The 19,789-nt window shown below is 35.1% G+C and overlaps 1 protein-coding gene across 1 annotated transcript in view; it reads right to left on the bottom strand.

Moving 5' to 3' along the window:
• Positions 1-704: 704 nt before the first annotated feature.
• The window catches only part of LOC150107787 (E3 ubiquitin-protein ligase RNF10), a 280,258-nt gene continuing 261,173 nt past the window's right edge, over positions 705-19,789 (bottom strand). Inside the window, exons 17-18 of the mRNA XM_090392188.1 lie at positions 12,297-12,501; positions 705-709 (exon numbers count right to left, since the gene is read on the bottom strand). Of these exons, the coding sequence (XP_090248314.1) occupies positions 705-709; positions 12,297-12,501 (210 nt within the window). The remainder of the gene's footprint in view (positions 710-12,296; positions 12,502-19,789) is intronic.

A 19,789-nucleotide genomic window follows, 5' to 3' on the forward strand; every position in this document is an offset into this window, starting at 1 on the left:
CTGTGGCAGGTTTGAGGTGCATCACCAGAAAAGCCTGGTTTTCAGGTCAAAGTGAAGGAATTTACTGCTTGTTGTTCTTTTTGTACTGGGATTGTGCACCCTGTTTTCCCTATGTAGAGTAAATTACGGGCACACTGGATTCTGTATACCTTTGGGTGTGCAAAATGGGGAAGAGGATCTTTAGAGGAGCTGAGCAGGCTTTTTAATTTTGTGAGTGGTTTGAATGCACCTTAATACTGTATTTTTGTAGAGGTATAATTTTTCATATATTTCCCTAATGTATGGTATGGCCTTATGATAATCTCTCTCTCTCTCTATCTATCTATCTTTTGTAAAGCATTATTGTGAAGGATGTAGCTATTCTTTATAAAGGTTTAGCTTATAACCTAGTACTAATTCTTCAGAATCTGCTGATGGGTAAACAGTTAACAAAGTAATTTTGCTATAGTTTACTATGACGTATTGTAGTAACGTAGATTGTGTTTTAGTGCATATATGTTTATTCCTGATGATGACTGTGATATGAAGGTTGAGACTGAGTTATTTTATCATTAAATATAGTAACTGCTCTACTGATGTCTGTCTTCATAATTTCCACACAATAAATGCTGACCACTATATAACCATGAAAGAAAGAAAGAATAATCCAATAAAAACTTAAAGCTAAATTTTTTATCTAATTTTTTTTTTTATATCTAAAAACTTTAGGCTAAAAAGAGGAAATAAAAGTGCTTTAATAATTGTTCTACTAATGACAACCAAAACATCCAAATCTTTGTATTCATTCTAATCAACATTATTGAACGCTACTTTTTTTTTTTTTAAATCAAATATGCTTGCATTTGTGCACTGCGAATTTAAAGCCACTTCCCTTGGTCATTGGTTGGAATATTAAAAGTAAGCACATTAAGTGTTTACGTTTAAGATTTCAATCTCAATCATTTATAAATATAAACAGCAAGATCCTTAACACCAAATACTATTTTCTTCTATCCACCCGGTTCTTGACTCTCCTTCAAATACTATTTACCTGTTTATCTATTCATCATTAAATTATGATGAGAAATTGATCATCATCACCACACCTATTTGGCACATCTAATTAGTAGGTTCTTATAAGGAAAACTATGAAATGCTTTACTGAAAAACAAATGAATTATGTCACAGTGATTATGCAATGATCAATTTATCTTGTGATTTCTTTATAAAAAGTGAATGGGTTTGCCATGTTATGCCCTGCTTAATTATTTACCTGTGAAAGTTTAACTATTATTCATATAAAGGATACTGGACAGAGCATTTCTAATAAATTCTTCTTACCTTATCTATAGTAATACCTTGCCTTACAATGCTTTTCAGTCATGATGAATGCCCATTTATACAATGCTCTATTCACCCATACAACAGTTTTTGCAACTGATGTGCAGTATTCATGAACTCAGTTTATCATCATCATCAAATTCCAGACATGTACCCTCAAGGAGTGTACAGGATATGATAGTACTACATGAAAGATTTACATCGTTACTAACTTCCTATCTACAATTTTCCTCCAAATCAGTCTGTTACTTGTCAAGACTTCAACATTATCAGATGTTATATTTCTATCGTCTAAGGCACTTTGTACCATATCATTCCACCTATATCTTGGTCTTCCTCTGGGTCGTTTTGCTGCCAACCTGGCAGAGAACACTTGTTTTGCTAATCTTTCTTCGCCCATTCTGTTTAAGCGACCATACCACCTGAGATTAGCTCTGCTAGCGCATTCCTGGATGCTGACAATGTCAAGTTCTTCCAATATCCTCATTTTTAATATGATATTGCCATTGATGCCATCTGTTCACGCCTCTAATCTTTCTCAGGATTCTCATATCTGTGGTCTCTAGTCTTTGGTCAAGTGTTTTACTTCTGACCCAGCTCTCAGATCCATAAGTTAAAACTGGTTTGAACACTGTCTTGTATACAGCTAATTTAGTGTTCTGACTAATTTCTCTCTTATTCCATATGAATTTATTCAACTGACTTCCTACCATACCAGCTTTGTTGATTCTGTTGTCTATTTCCATATTTAATTTACCATCTTCAGTAAAAATCGTGCCTAAGTAGCTGAAATGTTTCACTTGTTCCACATGTGCCCCGTTCAAAACGCAGTCGACGCTTTCAACAATTCTACTTATTTTGATTGTCTTTTTAAAGCTGACCTTCATACCATATCTATTACAATAGTTATTCAATTTAGTCAGGGAATCTTGCAAACTTGTAGCAGATTTATTTAGAAGTATAACATCGTCAGCCTAAAGCAAAGAGCTGACATTAAATCTCCAATACTTATATCACGTTTAATACCACTTTCCTTCATAATGTGATCTATATAGATAAGGGATAATGTACATCCTTATCTCACACCAGATTTAACATTAAACCATCTTCCTGTACTTCCATCAATTCTAACTGCTGATTTACAACTCAAATAAAGACTAAGTATTGCTTGATATAATGCCCCATTGACACCATATAACTGTAGCGTATTGAATAGCTTCTCTCTTGGCACCTTGTCATATGCATTTTCCAGATCTACAAAACATAAATATAGATCATTGTTATATTCCCATGCTTTCTCAACTAATTGTCGTAAAGTGAAGATCTGATCCTGACAGCCTCTATTTGGTCTGAATCCAGCTTGTTCTTCACCAAGCTTTTCTTCCACAATTCTTCTCAACCGTTTCTCAAGTATACTGGCATAGATCTTGCCAGGAACACTCAGTTCCTGGTAAGATCAGAACACAAAAGAAACAAAGAAATTATGAAAGAATTAAACCAAGAACCTCTAATAGAAAAAAAATAAACATAAATGGAATGGAACAAATCAAAGAATGATAACAAAGATTACCAAACAAGCCATAAAGTACAAGCCATTAGGAAAAAGAAAACCAGGACATCCTCTTAAATGATGACTTCTAAGGACGGAACAGGCCATGCTAGGCCTAAATCCTTGATACGCATGATGATGATGATTATTCACTATATCTCTGTGTTCTGATGGTTTACTGTTAATTATAAACTGTTTGTAACGATTATTTTATTTCATCGTTGTTAATAACCACAAATAAAATTCAAAGTAAGGGTGCTGTTGCTCCAGTGAAAAGAAGACAATGTATAAGCCTATTACATTACATGCTAAGATTAAAATTATTAAATTTAGTGACTATGATATATCACATACACAGAGAGGAGACAGGCTAGACTCACCTCACACTACTTGTTACAGTTGTTAAAAACAAAGATAAAGTTTTAAGTGAAGTGAAAAGTGGTACATTAGTCAATATTACAGTTATCTATAAAAGTGACAATCTTACTGTTGAAATGGAAAAACGTTTAATGAGGTAGGTTGAAAACCAAACACACCAGCTAAGAAATGTACTTTATATGATAAATTTAAATTTAAATATTAAATTATGTACTATGTTTTTCACTTTTATCCATTCTGCATTACTGGTACTAATCCCAAACAGGTAACACCCATGCATTACTGTCACTTTCATTGTACAATGCCTATCACAGTTAATACTTCTCTAATCCTATTCTAAAATTGTTTTGCAATTTCATCCCTTTTATGTTTCCTAATTATCATTTTCCTCTCTGCAAAGGTAAAATAATCACTATTATATAAGATCATTAAGTAATTAATGTGATCTATTATTAATTCATCTGATATCAGCACACAATCCTAGATCATATTCTCTCTACATGAGGCTGCCTATCCCAAAGTTGCTCTAAAACTTGGATGATTGTTATAAGCAATTTCATTTACCCACTTAATACCTCCCATATTAAAATCCTCCACATATTCAACTTTTTCCTATTTCATTAAGTAACCAGCCCATAATATAATCACTTCTTTCTCTACTCAAATTGACAGTGTCTCAAATTCTTCATCCAAATAGAAACTGAATGCATGACTGAACTGGTATACACTTTTTCTGATATGCAATACCACATCTTTATTAGGTCTTTCTCAGGACATTATAATTATGATTATGCACTTGGATATACAGAACATTCCTGTTAAGCTGCATTTCAATTTGTCTATTAGGAAATTTATGCAGGGAAAAAGCTCAGAACAGTTCCAAAATATAATATATGAGGTTGATCTGAAAAGTTCTCAGCCTCGACCATAGATGGCAACACTATCGGCAATATTTTTTTTTTTTTCTAAGTTGGTAGATCTGTCATAAGCATCTATGTGAAACTGCAAGTCATTTTATCAAGTAGTTTGTTTTATACAGCTGTATGAAGCAAAAGTGGCTGTATCCCTTGAACTGGATAAAACTGAGTATCTTCTTCTTATTATTGTGCTATCTTCTATCGAAGGTCAGCGACCATCTTGGCGAACAAACTGCACTCTTGTGCTAATCTGAGCAGTTGTGCACTGCTCTTTCCTGTCCATGTCTTGATGTTGTCAAACCATGATATTCTATTTCTTCCTCTAGTTCCTTTGCTACCAATTCTTTCTATCAAAATAGTTTGTAGAAGTTGGTATTTGCTGTTTCTCATGATGTGGCCAAGATACGATGTTTTTCGTTTCATGATTATTTGTACAAGATGTTTAGCTTTGCCAATGGATTTTAAGACATCTTCATTGGTAATTTTTTCTGTCCATGATATCTTTAGCATTCTTCTGTATAGCCACATCTCAAAGGCTTCGATTTTCTTGATGGTTGTCGCCTTCAATGTGCATGTTTCAACTCCATAGAGCAGAATAGACCACACGTAGCATTTCAGCATTCAGCATCTGACTTCCATGCTTAGGTCTTTACTGCAGAATAGTGTTCTCATTTTCATGAAGGACTGCCGTGCAACTTCAATCCTTGTCTTTATATCTATTTCTGGATCCCACCGTTCATTAGGCCAGCAACCAAGATATTTATATCTTGACACTTGATCAATATTTTTCCCATTGAGTGTCAGTTTCATTGATGAGGCTGGATGGTTGATGATGATCATGTATTTTGTCTTGTTGATGTTTATATTAAGGGTCAAAGCTGTATAACTGAGAGGAGACCTCCACATAGCCTTTAAAGGAATGCGGAGAACCGACCAGGGCTTCTGACCTAATGTCCAATCCTCACCTTCTCGTGGTGCATCCTGTTGGGTATCTACTTTGATACTGAACGAACAAGGATGGGCTGGCAATTTGGGATTTAGCCGACCAAATTGTATTCTTATTGGTTAAACCAAAATAAAAAATGATGGTACAACATGACAAAATTTCATGCCGGCTGGGGCGTTGCCCGGTTAAACAAGGCCCCCGTTGTTTTCGCCAGGGAACCAGGGCGAACAGCGAAAAGTCAGCTACTGGAACAAATCTGAAAACAAACCCCAACTCAACATCACCAGAGTTAAAGATCGGTACTATCAACATAAGAAGCCTGAATGGCAAAGAAATGGAGCTAGCTGAGGAATTAGATAAGTACCAGATCGACATAATAGGGGTGACTGAAACAAAAAAGACCAAAACTGGTGAGATCTTTCTGAGCAATAAATAAAAAATGTTATATTCAGGCAATGACAATCAAGGAAAAGAAGGAGTAGCCATAGTATTCAACACAAAATACGAGGCTAATCTTCTTGAATGGCAGTCAGTCTCAAGTAGAGTAATGTGGGCAAATATGAGAATGGGGAACTGGACAATGAGACTTATTTGTGCCTATGGTCCCACAGAAGGTTCTACTAAGGTAGAAGTGGAAGAATTTTTTGAGGCTTTAGAAAAAGCAACTGACACAATGAAAAAGGAAAAGTTGGTCCTTGTTGGGGATCTAAATAGCAGAGTAGGAAATGATTGTGAGACATACAAAAATATTTTGGGAAAATTTGGAGAAAAGAGCAAAGCTAATAATAATGGCAAATATCTGTTGGATTTCTGCTCAGGACAAGGACTGGTTATTACTAACACCATGTTCCAACATAAAAATGTGCACAAATTCACATGGAGAGAAGAGGCTAGGAATAAGAAAAGTCTCATTGACTATGTTATTGTTGATAGTGATGTTTTCTCCCTGGTGCAGGACACCAGAGTGTACAGAGGATTTGAAATTGGAAGTGATCACTATTTAGTCTTGAGCAGGATAAAATTGAATTTCATATTGAAAAGAATAACATGTATGAAAGTTTTAAAGCGAATAAAAGTTGAGCAGCTCTCAGATGTGAACTGTAGACTAAAATACAGAAAGATTATTGAAAAGAAAATGAAAGAGTTTGAGAACAGGAAAATCAAATCTTGGAGATTCAGTGGCAAACTCTGAAGAAAACATTGATTGATTCTGCCAGAGAGGCATGTGGTGAGGTTGTGTGCAAGGATAAAAAAATCAGAACTCACTGGTGGACACAGGAAGTTAAAGAGGCAGTGAAGGAAAAGAAGAAAGCATATCAAAAGTTCCTGGCAAATAAATCAGCTTTTACTCTTACAGAATACAGAGACAAATGTAAGAAAGCTAAACAGTGTGTAAAACTAGCTAAACAAAAGTCATGGGAGGACTTTGGCAAGAATATAGAAAATAAATATCAAGAAGGTGGCAAAATATTCTGGAGGTTGTTGAAGAAGCTTAGGAATGGAGGAAAGAGTGCTGTAAAAGGAGTTAGAGATGATAAAGGTGACATGAAAATAGGAGAAAAAGATATCCTTGAAGTATGGAGTAATTACTTTGAAAAACTGCTAAATGAAACAAGCAGTGATGACAGCACAGTGATAAAAAACACTGACCAGGCATGCAGTCAGGAATACATATCCATACTTGAAGTAGAAAAAGCCATCAAAGGCTTGAAATGTGGAAAGGCAGCAGGAGTAGATGATATTCGACCAGAAATGCTGAAGTATGGTGGTATAAAAGTCTTACAGTGGCTGCACTGCATAGTTCAGAAATACTGGACAGAGGGACGAATTCCCGATGATTGGAGTAGAGCTATCATAGTACCCATATATAAAAAGGGAAATAAAACTGAATGTAAGAATTACAGAGGTATTTCCTTACTGAGTGTTCCTGGCAAGATCTATGCAAGTATACTTGAGAAACGGTTGAGAAGAATTGTGGAAGAAAAGCTTGGTGAAGAACAAGCTGGATTCATGCCAAATAGAGGCTGTGAGGATCAGATCTTCACTTTACGACAAATAGTCGAGAAAGCATGGGAATATAACAAAGATCTGTATTTAAGTATTGTCGATTTGGAAAAGGCATATGACAAGGTGCCAAGAGAGAAGCTATTCAATACGCTGCAGTTATATGGTGTCAATGGGGCATTATATCAAGCAATACTTAGTCTTTATTTGAGTTGTAAGTCAGCAGTTAGAATTGAAGGAAGTACAGGAAGATGGTTTAATGTTAAATCTGGTGTGAGACAAGGATGTACATTATCCCCTCTGTTATTCATTATCTATATGCATCACATTATGAAGGAAAGTGGTATTAAACATGATATCAAAATTGGAGATGTTAATGTCAGCTCTTTGCTTTATGCAGATGATGTTATACTTCTAAATAAATCCGCTACAAGTCTGCAAGATTCTCTGACTAAATTGAATAGCTGTTGTAATAGATATGGTATGAAGGTCAGCAATAAAAAGACAAAGACAATGAAAATAGGTAGAATCATTGAAAATGTCAACTGTGTTGTGAATGGAGAACCTGTGGAACAAGTAAAACATTTCAGCTACTTAGGCATGATTTTTACTGAAGATGGTAAATTAAATATAGAAATAGACAACAGAATCAGCAAAGCTGATATGTTGGGAAGTCAAATAAATAAATTTTACTACTGGGTCAGTAGTAAAACACTTGACCAAAGACTAGAGACCGCAGATATGAGAGTCCTGAGAAAGATTAGAGGCGTGAACAGATGGCATCAATGGCAATATCATATTAAAAATGAGGATATTAGGAAAGAACTTGACATTGTCAGCATCCAGGAATGCGTTAGCAGAGCTAATCTCAAGTGGTATGGTCACTTAAACAGAATGAGCAAGGAAAGATTAGCAAAACAAGTGTTCTCTGCCAGGTTGGCAGGAAAATGACCCAGAGGAAGACCAAGATATAGGTGGATTGATACGGTACAAAGTGCCTTAGACGATAGAAATATAAGATCTGATAATGTTGGAGTCTTGACAAGTAACAGACTGATTTGGAGGAAAATTGTAGATAGGAAGTTAGTAATGATGTAATTTTTTCATGTAGTACTGTCATATCCTGTACACCCCTTGAGGGTACATGGCAGGAATTTGATGATGATGTTTATATTTATTCCCATTCTTTGGCTTTCTATGTATACTCTGTGAATGAGTTTTTGGAGATCCATAATATTATCTGCAATTAGCACGGTGTCATCTGCATATCGAAGGTTAACAATCTTTCCATTTATTGTGATTCCCTCTGGACATTCTTCCAATGCTTTTTTAAAGATTACCTCTGCATATATGTTGAACAGGAGTGGTGAGAGCACACATCCTTGTCTCACTCCTCTTTTGATGTTAATATCACTGGTGGTAATGTTGTCTAATTGAACGGTAGCTGACTGATTCCAATACAGATTTGTTATTAGTCTTATGTCTTGTTCGTCTAGCCTTATTTGTTGAAGGACTTCTATTAAGTTAGTGTGTCTGACTTTGTCGAATGCTTTTTCAAAATTTATGAAACACATAAAGACAGATTTCTGTTTTTCTATGCATTTTTGTATCAATATTTGGGTACAGAAAAGGGCCTCTCTAGTACCAAAACCATTCCGAAAGCCAAATTGTGTTTCACTTAGAGTTTCTTCACTTTTTCTATAAATACGATTCTGAATTACTTTCAAAAATATTTTTAATGTTTGGCTCATTAGACTAATAAGTCGGAAGTCACCACAGGAATTCGCTTTGGGTTTCTTTGGGACAGTGATAAATGTAGATTTGAGCCAATCTGATGGAAATTCATCAGATATTTCATCACATATTTTATTAAATAGTTTTTCAAGAAGTTTGATGTTATCTACTTCTATTAATTTTAAAAATTCTGTTTGCACACTATCTGGTCCACTGGCTTTTCCTGTTTTACTTGTTCGTATAGCATTCTCTATTTCGCATTTCATGATTGCTGGTCCTTGAATGTTATCTTTTATATTTATAGGCTTCTGTCTAGTATCATTGAAAAGTTCTGTTACATATTTTATCCAAATCTGTGCTTTATTCTCTTCTTCTAGAACTATTTTTCCATTTTCATCTCTTAGAGACACTATTTGCTTTTTCCTCAGTTTTCCAGAAATTTCGTTGATTTTCTTATACAGATTGAAATTATCATGTTTCTTCTGAAGCAGTTCAATTTCAGTACATAAATTTTTCATCCAATTTTCCTTGGCTTCTTTTATTTTTTTCTTGATGATGTTATGTGTTTCTGTATACCTGGCAAGGTCTTTGTTTTTGTACATTCTTCTTGTATCAATAAAAGAAAGAATCTCATCTGTCATCCATTCCTGTTGTTTTATATTATTCACATAACCTACTTCTTCAATACTTGTTGTTACAATGGCATTCTTTAAGCTATTCCAAAGAGATTCCACACTTTTATTTTCTTCTATGTTAATCTGTTGTAATCGCAGGCTAAGCTGTGTCTTGGCACTTTTATTTATGTTCGGGTCTTTCAGTTTTTCTACATCAATTTTCTTTTTCTTCTTTTGTGATTTTTTAGCTGATTTTAATCTAAGACGTACTTCTGCAACTATGGGATTGTGGTCTGATGAGATATTTGCTCCAGGATAAGTCTTTGCACTCTTTATACTACTGTGGAATCTTTTATTTATCAGTATATAATCAATTTGATTTCTGACAATGTTATGTTGGTTATCTTGAGGCGATTTCCAAGTGTACAGTCTTCTGGGTGGAAGTTTAAACCAGGTATTTGCTATTGTTAGATCTTCTTCCTGACAGAACTGGACTAGGCGATCTCCTCTGTCATTTCTGGTGCCTAAGCCATGTTCGCCAACAATTTCTCCATCACCCCCCTCTTCCCACTTTTGCATTGAAGTCACCCATCACTATGTTTATATCATGTTTCTTTGTTAGGTTTTTAATCTCTTTTAGGTGTTCATAAAACTCTTCAACATCTTCACTTTTGTCAGCTGTGGGTGCATAAGCTTGGATGATATTTATGTTAACGGGGTTTCCCTTAAGTTGTAACAGCATTATCCTTTCAGAAAATGGAATCCAATTTATTACTGATTTATTGATTTCTTCATCTACTATTACAGCTACACCATGTCAATGTTTGTTCTCATCATTCCCAGAGAGTAATACATTGTCGTATTATCTTGTTGACACTTTCCAGATCCTGGCCATCTTGTCTAGCAAATTCCCAAAATCCGGATGCCCAGCCTCTTCATTTCTCTTGTGGCATTTCTTAATTTGCCAGCTTCATACAGAGTTCTGACATTCCAAGTTGCAATTTTAAAAGTGGACACCATTTTGAGCCTGGAGATTCTTCACACCCCTGTCCCATTTAAGGGACGCCGGGAACTTGGGGCCAATTGTAAGGGTTTGCTCGTCATTGTTCTGGAGATAAGGTAGAGCAGTAGTTTCTCCGTTTGCTTTCTGCTCTTCAGTATTACAGACGTACACAATATAATCATATTGCCATCTGCAAATCTCTGATCACAAGCTTTTCCGTCATCATTTGGCTTCAACCTTGTGTCAGGGGCAGTGACCCCAGCAGGTGCTTATTTAATGGCGGCACTACTCACCATGTCACCGAGGTCATTGGGCTTTGTGAGGTTTCAAGTGAAACAGAGTTGCCACTTCTGCTCCCCCATGCCCTGATAGCTCAGTGGCTGTTGGTCCACGGCTGCTTATTCGCCAGATTGCTCTGCTTATATCGCAGCTAGCCTCCATATCTGAAGGCTGTTCCCCGATCTGCCACCTGGGGACGCACCCGGTAGTAGTCAGCTCTGCCCCAGGAAACTGAGTATCATGCATTATAAAATTCTTTGTAAAAGAAGGTTTAATGCCAAAAGAAATTCATAAAATTTTATGGGCACTCTTCTCCTTCATTTTTGACAATTAAGAAATGGGCTGCCGAGTTTAAATGAGGCCATACCAGCCTTGAAGGTGATCCACACGAAGGATGTCCAAAAAGTGTAACAACACCAGAAATCATTGATCAAATGCATGAAATTGTTGAGATTACAGGCATTTCTTTTGAAATGCCTATAGTCTCAGCAATTGAAAAAGCTTTGTGCAAGATGGGTGACATGCTTGCTCACAGCAGATCAAAAATGAACTCGCATGAAAATCTGAACAGTGCTTGAAACGTTTTAACAAGAATAAAACTGATTTTGTGCATTGATTTATTACTATGGATAAGACTTGGATTCACCGTTACACAGGATCCAAATAGCAGTCAAAACAGTGGACAGAAGCTGGTTGTTCAACGCCAAAGAAGACAAAATCAGTTCCAACAGCAGAAAAGGTCATGGCATTGGTGTTTTGGGGTGCTAAAGGCATTTTTTTAAAATTAATTATCTTGAAAATGCTAAAACAATAACCGGGGAATATTATTCCGATCTTTTAACCAGACTAGGCGAAAAAATTCGTGAGAAAAGACCTGTTTGCAGAAGGAAAAAATCATCTCTCATCAGGACAATGCACTTGCCCACAAAGGTGTTTTGGCAATGGGAAAATTAAGGGATCTGGACTATGAATTGCTGGAACATCCACCCTATTCCTCACAGATTTCGCTCCCTCTGACTTCTATCTCTTCCCAAAACTAAAATTCTTCCTTGCTGGTCAGCGTTTTTCTTCAAATCAAGAAGTGATTGCAGCTATAGAGGGGTATTTTGCAGATCTTACCGAGAAGCACTACAGGGACGGGATAATGGCACTGGAGCATCACTGGAATAAATGTATTAGTCTCAAGGGAGATTATGTTGAAAAATAAAAATAATTTTGAAATTATAAATTCGTTTTTTCATTGTTAGGCCAAGAACTTTTCAGACTGCCCTTGTATAATAGGAAATCAAACACACTACCTACTACTGACTTTCAGATCTATAAAATATGTGTATGTACAGAAAAGTTCAAAAGTTAGCTATGTCAATTCTGACTACATGTATTTCAAGTATATTATAAATGCTCAAGAAAAAAAGTAAAACAATTTTTTTTTGTGTTGTATTCATGTCATGTGATGAGAATTAAAACTCATTTACATTTATTAAACATAATTATTAAAAAGTATTAATCAGAATTAACTTATTCAGAAACATTTTAAATGAGATATTATTACCTGTTGGCTCAACATATTGAGTAGCATTTTCCAGTATTGTTTGTATTGAATCACTAAAAGACTGGTGAAATTCAGGAACAAGATTATAATCTTCACCATCATCTTGTTTTGAATCATTGGATTCTTTCTGTAGACAATTTATAGGTTTCAATTCATTCTCTAGTGAAGATTGAGGAGAAATTTTGTTTTTACCTTCACGAAGCATCTAAAATTATATTAACAAAAATGTGAATAACTTCAGTATTAAAATTCTTACTTACAACAGAGCTAAGAACTTCATAAATGTAAAACTAATAGAAATTAGTACTAACCCAGCTGCTTGTGCTGGTATCTCATTATCACACAGTCAGCTTGTACTTTAGCAACCATCAAAGGAATACTTCTATTGTAATAGAATTTAGGCTGCTAAACTGAATCTGAGACATTCTGGTAACTAGAGTAAGAGTTGGCTAAACATTTCCTGAAGCATACTATCAAGTATCAAGATACTATGCTAGTCTAACAAATCTTTCATGCAGTGTTTACAAATACACTCACAGAAATCCTTTTTAAACTGGTATTCTTCCAAAAGAATATTTGTGGTCTCTAATTTGATCAATTACTTCTTTTCTGTTTTTTCAGGCAGTATTCAGAGTTCTTTCCAAAATACTTTTGAAAGCATTTTGGTCTACTGACTAATTCAGCTGGCAAAAATTTCCATAGACTACCTATTAAGTAATGTGTGACATTTACTTTAGAGGTGTGTTGAGTACAGGATACATTATTATATGCACAAATTCATGAAGTCCTCAGCTTCAACGAGGGAGGCCCTGAACATTATATCAAGCACTATCCAACATTCACACATATCTATCATACTTCGCTTTGAACTCATTCATAGTCGTGACACCCACAAAAGACCTCTCACACATAAAATGTTCTGGAGGCTACTGAATAAACATAGAAATGTAAAAAGATTGTAAAAGAATCAGAGATGATAAAGGCAATATGATAGCCGAAGGTAGATATTCTGGATATCTGGGGTAATTAACTTTGAAAGATTATTGGCAATGACAAAAACTGTAGTAGAAAAGTCATCAGAAATCTGAAATGCTCCAACATGGAGTTAAGTTTTACAGTGGCTGCACTGCATAATTCAAAAGGCAGAAGGTTAAATTCTGGATGACCGGAATATAGCTTTTACAATAACCACAAAAAGAAGAGAAATAAAAGAAAATATGAGAATTACAGAGGAATTTTTCTACTGAGTTCTAGGATAGATTTATGGAAGAGAAACTTAGAGATAAGCAAGCCAAACAAAAGTTGTTAGGAACAGATTTTCACTTTAAGATAAACTACTGAGAAATCATGGGAATATAACAAGGATTTGAAAAAAGGTATACAACAAATGTGGCATTAAATTGATATACAGGTAGTTCTCACTTTACAAATTCCTGCTTTACGAATTTTTTATTTTAAATTCTAAATGCTAATAGAAGCAACCGATAAAGATGGAAACTTTTCTGTCAAAGAGTTTTGGAAGCGATTCAACATCTTAGACGCAATTTGGGTAATGCAGAGCGCCTGGGATAAAGTTTCCAATAGAACTATATGAAAGGAATATGGCATAAACTTAGTCCTCAGTTTAATGATGATTTCGAAGGCTTTGAAGACCCAACAAAGATTGTGAATTCTGAAACTCAAGTGATCTTTAGGTATGGCTAACCAGATTCAAATGGAAGTTTCAGAAGGTGATGTTAATGAGCTGCTTCAATGGAATTCTTCACCCAACGATCTTCTTGAATTAGAGGAACAAGAAAGAAATGAAGAAGAAAAAAAAGACAAAAAAAATAAAGAAAATGAAGCTCTAACTTGGGTTTTCACTTTAAAAGGCTTAGAAGAAGCATTTAAACTTCTTGAAAAAAGCTCAAGCAATCTTTGAATCACAAGATTCAGACTTTGAACGATAATGCTTCTGCTTGCTATCAAGCTATTTTAAATGAAAAGAAGTCAATGAAGCAGATGACACTTGAGGGCTTCTTTGCAAAAAAAAAAATACCGAAGCTTCCTATATATTTCCTACTACCTCGACGGCTTCCGATTCACCAAGTTGAGCTAATTAGTTTTTCAAGAATTTTTTTCATTTAAAATTTTTCTTGTTATTTTTTAAATATGTAAATCTTTGGCCAGCAGTCTTTTTTTTTTTTTTTTTTTCATCATTCAATACTCATTTTCTATTTTATATATTCCTTCTTGCGAACGTAACTCTCTCTTATAGCATTATTTCTAAGGCAAATAAACTTCTGCTTTACGAATTCTCGATTTACGAATGGCTTCCAGGAACCAATTAATTCATAAAGACAAAAACTACCTGTATATCAAAATTGAAGATATTAATTTGAGCTTTTTTATGCAGATGATGCTATTCTCTGAAATACATTTGGTAAACGTATGAAAATAGGCAGGAATATCAAAATCTTGAGCAGTATCTTGAATGAAAAAAAAAATATAGAACAAGTAAAATATTTCAGGTTTGAGGCACAATTTTAATGAAGAAACCAAATTAAATATGAAAAGACAACAGAATATTGGGAGCCAAGTGAATAAATTCACACAGAATAAGAAAATTATCCATCAAACAGTAAACTGAATCTGAGAGCCGAGTTAGAAATAAAACAGTTGATCCAAAACTAGAGAGACTACAGGATATAAGTGTTCTGAGAAAAATCAGTAAAGTGAACAGATGACATCAATGTTAGCATCATATTAAAAACAGTGATATTAGGAAAGAACTTCATATTGTTAGCATTGAGGGACATGGCTATCTATAGTGGTATGGTCATTTAACTAATCTTTCTTGTCCTGTGGACAGGAAAGGATAATAGGAAAAAAGACCCAAAGGAAGAAGTTTTAAAAGAGGTAAACCGTGAGTAGACATAACTATACATAATAAATAACGGAAAAACTCACGTAGAAATATTATTTAATAGTATAATTTTCGCCTGTGTGTCACAGGCATCTTCAGTACAATTAGGCACAAAAATTAAACACTAACTGACAATTCCAAAAAACGCCACCTAAGTAGCTGGTGTAAGATAACTAAAAAGGTCAATAACTTTCCTAAAAAAAAAAAAAAAAAAAAAAAAAATTTAATACAATAAAAAGTTAGGAAAGATTAGCTGATTTGTAAAGTACTATCTCCCATAAAGGGGATAGACGTAAGCCGTCGGATCTGTTTAAGTTAGGAGAATGAAGTAGAGTTTCACATGCTTCTTTATAAAGGCGTTCCATGAGAAACTGACTTTTGTGAAGAACTCTTGTCTTTCTCCAATGAACTCTGTGTCTAGTGAAGATGGCATGTTCTGCAAGTCCAGACTTTTCAGGTTTAAAGTATTCAATATAAGATTGGTGTTCTTCTAGCCGAATGGAGGCAGATCTTCCCGTTTGTCCGAAATAACATAATCCACAAGAGCACGGAATCTGGTAGACACCTGGATGATTAAGATGTGGAAGCTTGTCCTTTGGAGAAGTGAGAAAGGTGGAGATTTTTCTAAACGGTCGAAAGGCAATAAAAATATTCAGTGGTTTTAAAATTTTTGCTATACGTTCACTGATGCCTTGTATATAAGGGATGGTAATGCGCGTTATTTCCTCTGTGTTTGAAGAGGGAGACATATTAAATCTACTCAAAGTTCTTTTAATGGAGCAATTCTTATAGCCATTAGATAGAAAGGAAGAAGTTATATATCGTATTTCTTTCTGTAAAAGATTGTCTGTAGAACAAAAGGAGTGGGCCCGATGAACCAGTGTTTTAATAGTTCCTGCCTTTTGACTGGGATGGTGATGAGATTCCGCATGGATATAATGGCCTGTATGAGTCTTCTTTCTATAAACTGAGAAATGTAGGTTACCATCTGGTTGGCGAAGAATTAGAAGATCTAAAAAGGCTAACTGCTTATTTGATTCTACTTCTAGGGTAAACTTGATCCTAGGATGAAATGCGTTTAACTTATTGAGAAATTGTTGAAGTTCATCAGAAGAGCCATTCCATACAGCAAAAATGTCATCGACATATCTGAACCAATGAGTAGGTCTGGGAGAAATATTGTCAAAGATACGTTGTTCAAAATGTTCCATAAAGAAATTGGAGATAGCAGGAGAGAGAGGATTACCCATTGCTGTTCCTTCAATTTGTTGATACAACTTATTTTTAAAAGAAAAATAACCAGTCAGATTGGTGTTCTTCTAGCCGAATGGAGGCAGATCTTCCCGTTTGTCCGAAATAACATAATCCACAAGAGCACGGAATCTGGTAGACACCTGGATGATTAAGATGTGGAAGCTTGTCCTTTGGAGAAGTGAGAAAGGTGGAGATTTTTCTAAACGGTCGAAAGTATTCAATACTTATATTGAATACTTTAAACCTGAAAAGTCTGGACTTGCAGAACATGCCATCTTCACTAGACACAGAGTTCATTGGAGAAAGACAAGAGTTCTTCACAAAAGTCAGTTTCTCATGGAACGCCTTTATAAAGAAGCATATGAAACTCTACTTCATTCTCCTAACTTAAACAGATCCGACGGCTTACGTCTATCCCCTTTATGGGAGATAGTACTTTACAAATCAGCTAATCTTTCCTAACTTTTTATTGTATTAAATTTTTTTTTTTTTTTTTTTTTTTTTTTTAGGAAAGTTATTGACCTTTTTAGTTATCTTACACCAGCTACTTAGGTGGCGTTTTTTGGAATTGTCAGTTAGTGTTTAATTTTTGTGCCTAATTGCACTGAAGATGCCTGTGACACACAGGCGAAAATTATACTATTAAATAATATTTCTACGTGAGTTTTTCCGTTATTTATTATGTATAGTGACCCAAAGGAAGATCGAGGTCTAGGCTGACTGATACAGTTAAAAGTGACACAGGAAACCAAAATATAGGATCTGACATTACCGGAGTTCTGAGAGAAGATGGAAATTTTGAGAATGTTGATATTAATGTTAGCTTTTCACATAGTACTATCATGGTGACCTAATTGATGCTTGCCCACATGGAATAATGTAGCAAGGATTTTATTTCAGTTATTATTGTTATGAAGACGACTGCTGGTGTTGAAACAGAAAATTGTTCATTTTCTTCACCATTAATATTAGGAACATGTGATGTTTAAAATGTGCCAGTGCCTCAAAATGGCTAGGATACAAGTGTTCAAGAATACTGTTGTTGGCAGAGGCATAGACGTGAGGCACAAATTCAAGTCTTGACTGGAAAATTCACTGTGTATGACAAAGAACACTGGTCCAAAAAGTGGAATACAGGATCTGAATGATATTTAGTCCTTATCTCTCAGCTATCAAATATGAGGTAAAATATTAGTTTTATTATCACATAATAAAACTAATATTATGTGATAATAAATTTTTTGAAAAAATAGCCAAGATACTAAAACAGTACAACCTACACACAGCATATAAGCCACACCGAAAACTTGCTACCCTTATCCGTTCTACGAAAGATCAGCTCCCTCCTCTCTCTCTGCCTGGAGTTTACAAAGTACCCTGTTCCTGTAAGCTGGCGTACTTTGGACAGACAGGCAGATCAGCATCCATCCATCTAGAGGAACACAAGTCTTACATCTTCAAACACAACTATGGCCATTCAGGCTTGGCTGACCATGTTTTGGACACCACCCACAGGGTATCATGGAAGAAAACCACCATGCTCCACCACAGCAAATTCAAGAAAGAGAGACTTTTCTTAGAAGCTGCAGCAGCTCTCAAAAACCAACCAAATCTCAACAAATACGGTTGCATTAAGCTTCCGAAGATTTGGGAAACACTCATCACCAGAGTTCCCACCTTACATTCTAGGCTACCTACTACTGCCCTTAGAGGGTGCTCTACCTAGATAGGACTTTAGTGTCACCCACGTGATTGGGCTTAGTATTGTTTGTTATTTGTGTATATGTTACATTAATTGTTTTTGTAATCCCCGTAGATGTCCTAGTGACTAGGACGAAATATAGGAAGTATTAAATTCTATTTTAATTCTTTTTGAGTGTTGTAAAAAATCCATTAAGCCTCCAACATGATAAACCCAAATGAATATGCCACAATGGAAAAATGATCCATGGTTTTCAACTGTTTTTCTTTGATTTCATATTGTAATGACAAAAAATGGTACATATACAAATGTGTTGGGAAAATTTAGAGAAAAGGGTAGAGCTAACGAGAATCCTTAAGTACCTGCAGGATTTCTATTCAGGACACAGAACAATTACCACTGACACCATGTTCCAACAAAGATGCACACAAATATACATGAAGAGAAGATAAAGAATCCCTGCATACTCTTGTGTTCTGAACCAGTCTTCACAACTGGTTCAGAACACAAGAGTATGCAGGGATTTGAAACAGGAAGTGATCATTTAGTTTTGAGCAGAATAAAACAAAATACCACACTGAAAAGAAAAACATGCAAGAAAATTTTAAAAAAATAATTAAAATTGAGCAATTTTCAGAGGTGAACCCTAGACATAAGTATACAAATGAAAATATTGTAAGAAAAAGGAGTTTGAAAACAATCAAATGTTGAAGGTCCAGTTAGCAGACAACACTTATAGAGAGGCATTCAGTGAAGTTGTCCAGAAGGATTTAAAAAAAAAAAAAAAAAAAATACAATATCATAGAAGGAAGAGACCCAAGAAATGACAGAGGCAATCCAGGGAAAAACACACATTGAAAAAAACCCTAGGAAACAAGTCAGCAGATGCCCTAAGAGAATATGGCAAAAAACAAGTAAGAAATCAAAGCACTGTGTAAAGCTAAAAATGTTCTGGATGTTATTGAAATAGCTTAGAAATGAAAGAAAGAGTAAAGCAGAATCAGAGATTTTATAAAGGTAATAATAAAAATGGAAGATAAAGATATACTAGATGTTAGGAGTAATTATTTTTGAAAGACTGTTAAATGAAGCAAGAAATGACATAATAGTGGTAGAAAATATTCAAGAAGAATGCAACCAGGAATACATATCAATACTTGAGAGAGAAAATCCATAAAAAATCTGGAATCTGGGAAGACAGCCAAAATATACAATATTTGAAATATTCGAATAATATAAAAGTTTCAGTGACTGCACTACATAGTTCAGAAGGCTTGGACAGAGGGCCAAATTCAAGATGATTGGATTAGAGCTCTCATAGTACCCATACATAAAAAGGGAAATAAAACTGAACGCAAGAATTATAGAGAAATTTCCCTATTGAGTGTTCCAAGTAAGATTTATGCAAGCCTCTTTTCAAGTATGCCGAGTTCATGCCAAACAGTGGGCATCAAATTTTCACTTTATATATGACACATTAACTGCCATGCGAGTTGTATTTAACTCATGCCAGTTTTGAGCCCGGGGCCTCATGAAGCATACATAACTCACACTGCCATGCTGTAACAGACGTGTTACGTGATGGGTGGCCCACTGGGCAAAACCCTGCAGTTGGTTCATGAAAATCTTACT

Source organism: Typopeltis vanoorti, chromosome 4, assembly GCF_054136105.1.
Source record: "Typopeltis vanoorti isolate ZY-2024b chromosome 4, IOZ_Tvanoo_1.0, whole genome shotgun sequence".
In the NCBI taxonomy this organism is placed as follows: Eukaryota; Metazoa; Arthropoda; class Arachnida; order Uropygi; family Thelyphonidae; genus Typopeltis; species Typopeltis vanoorti.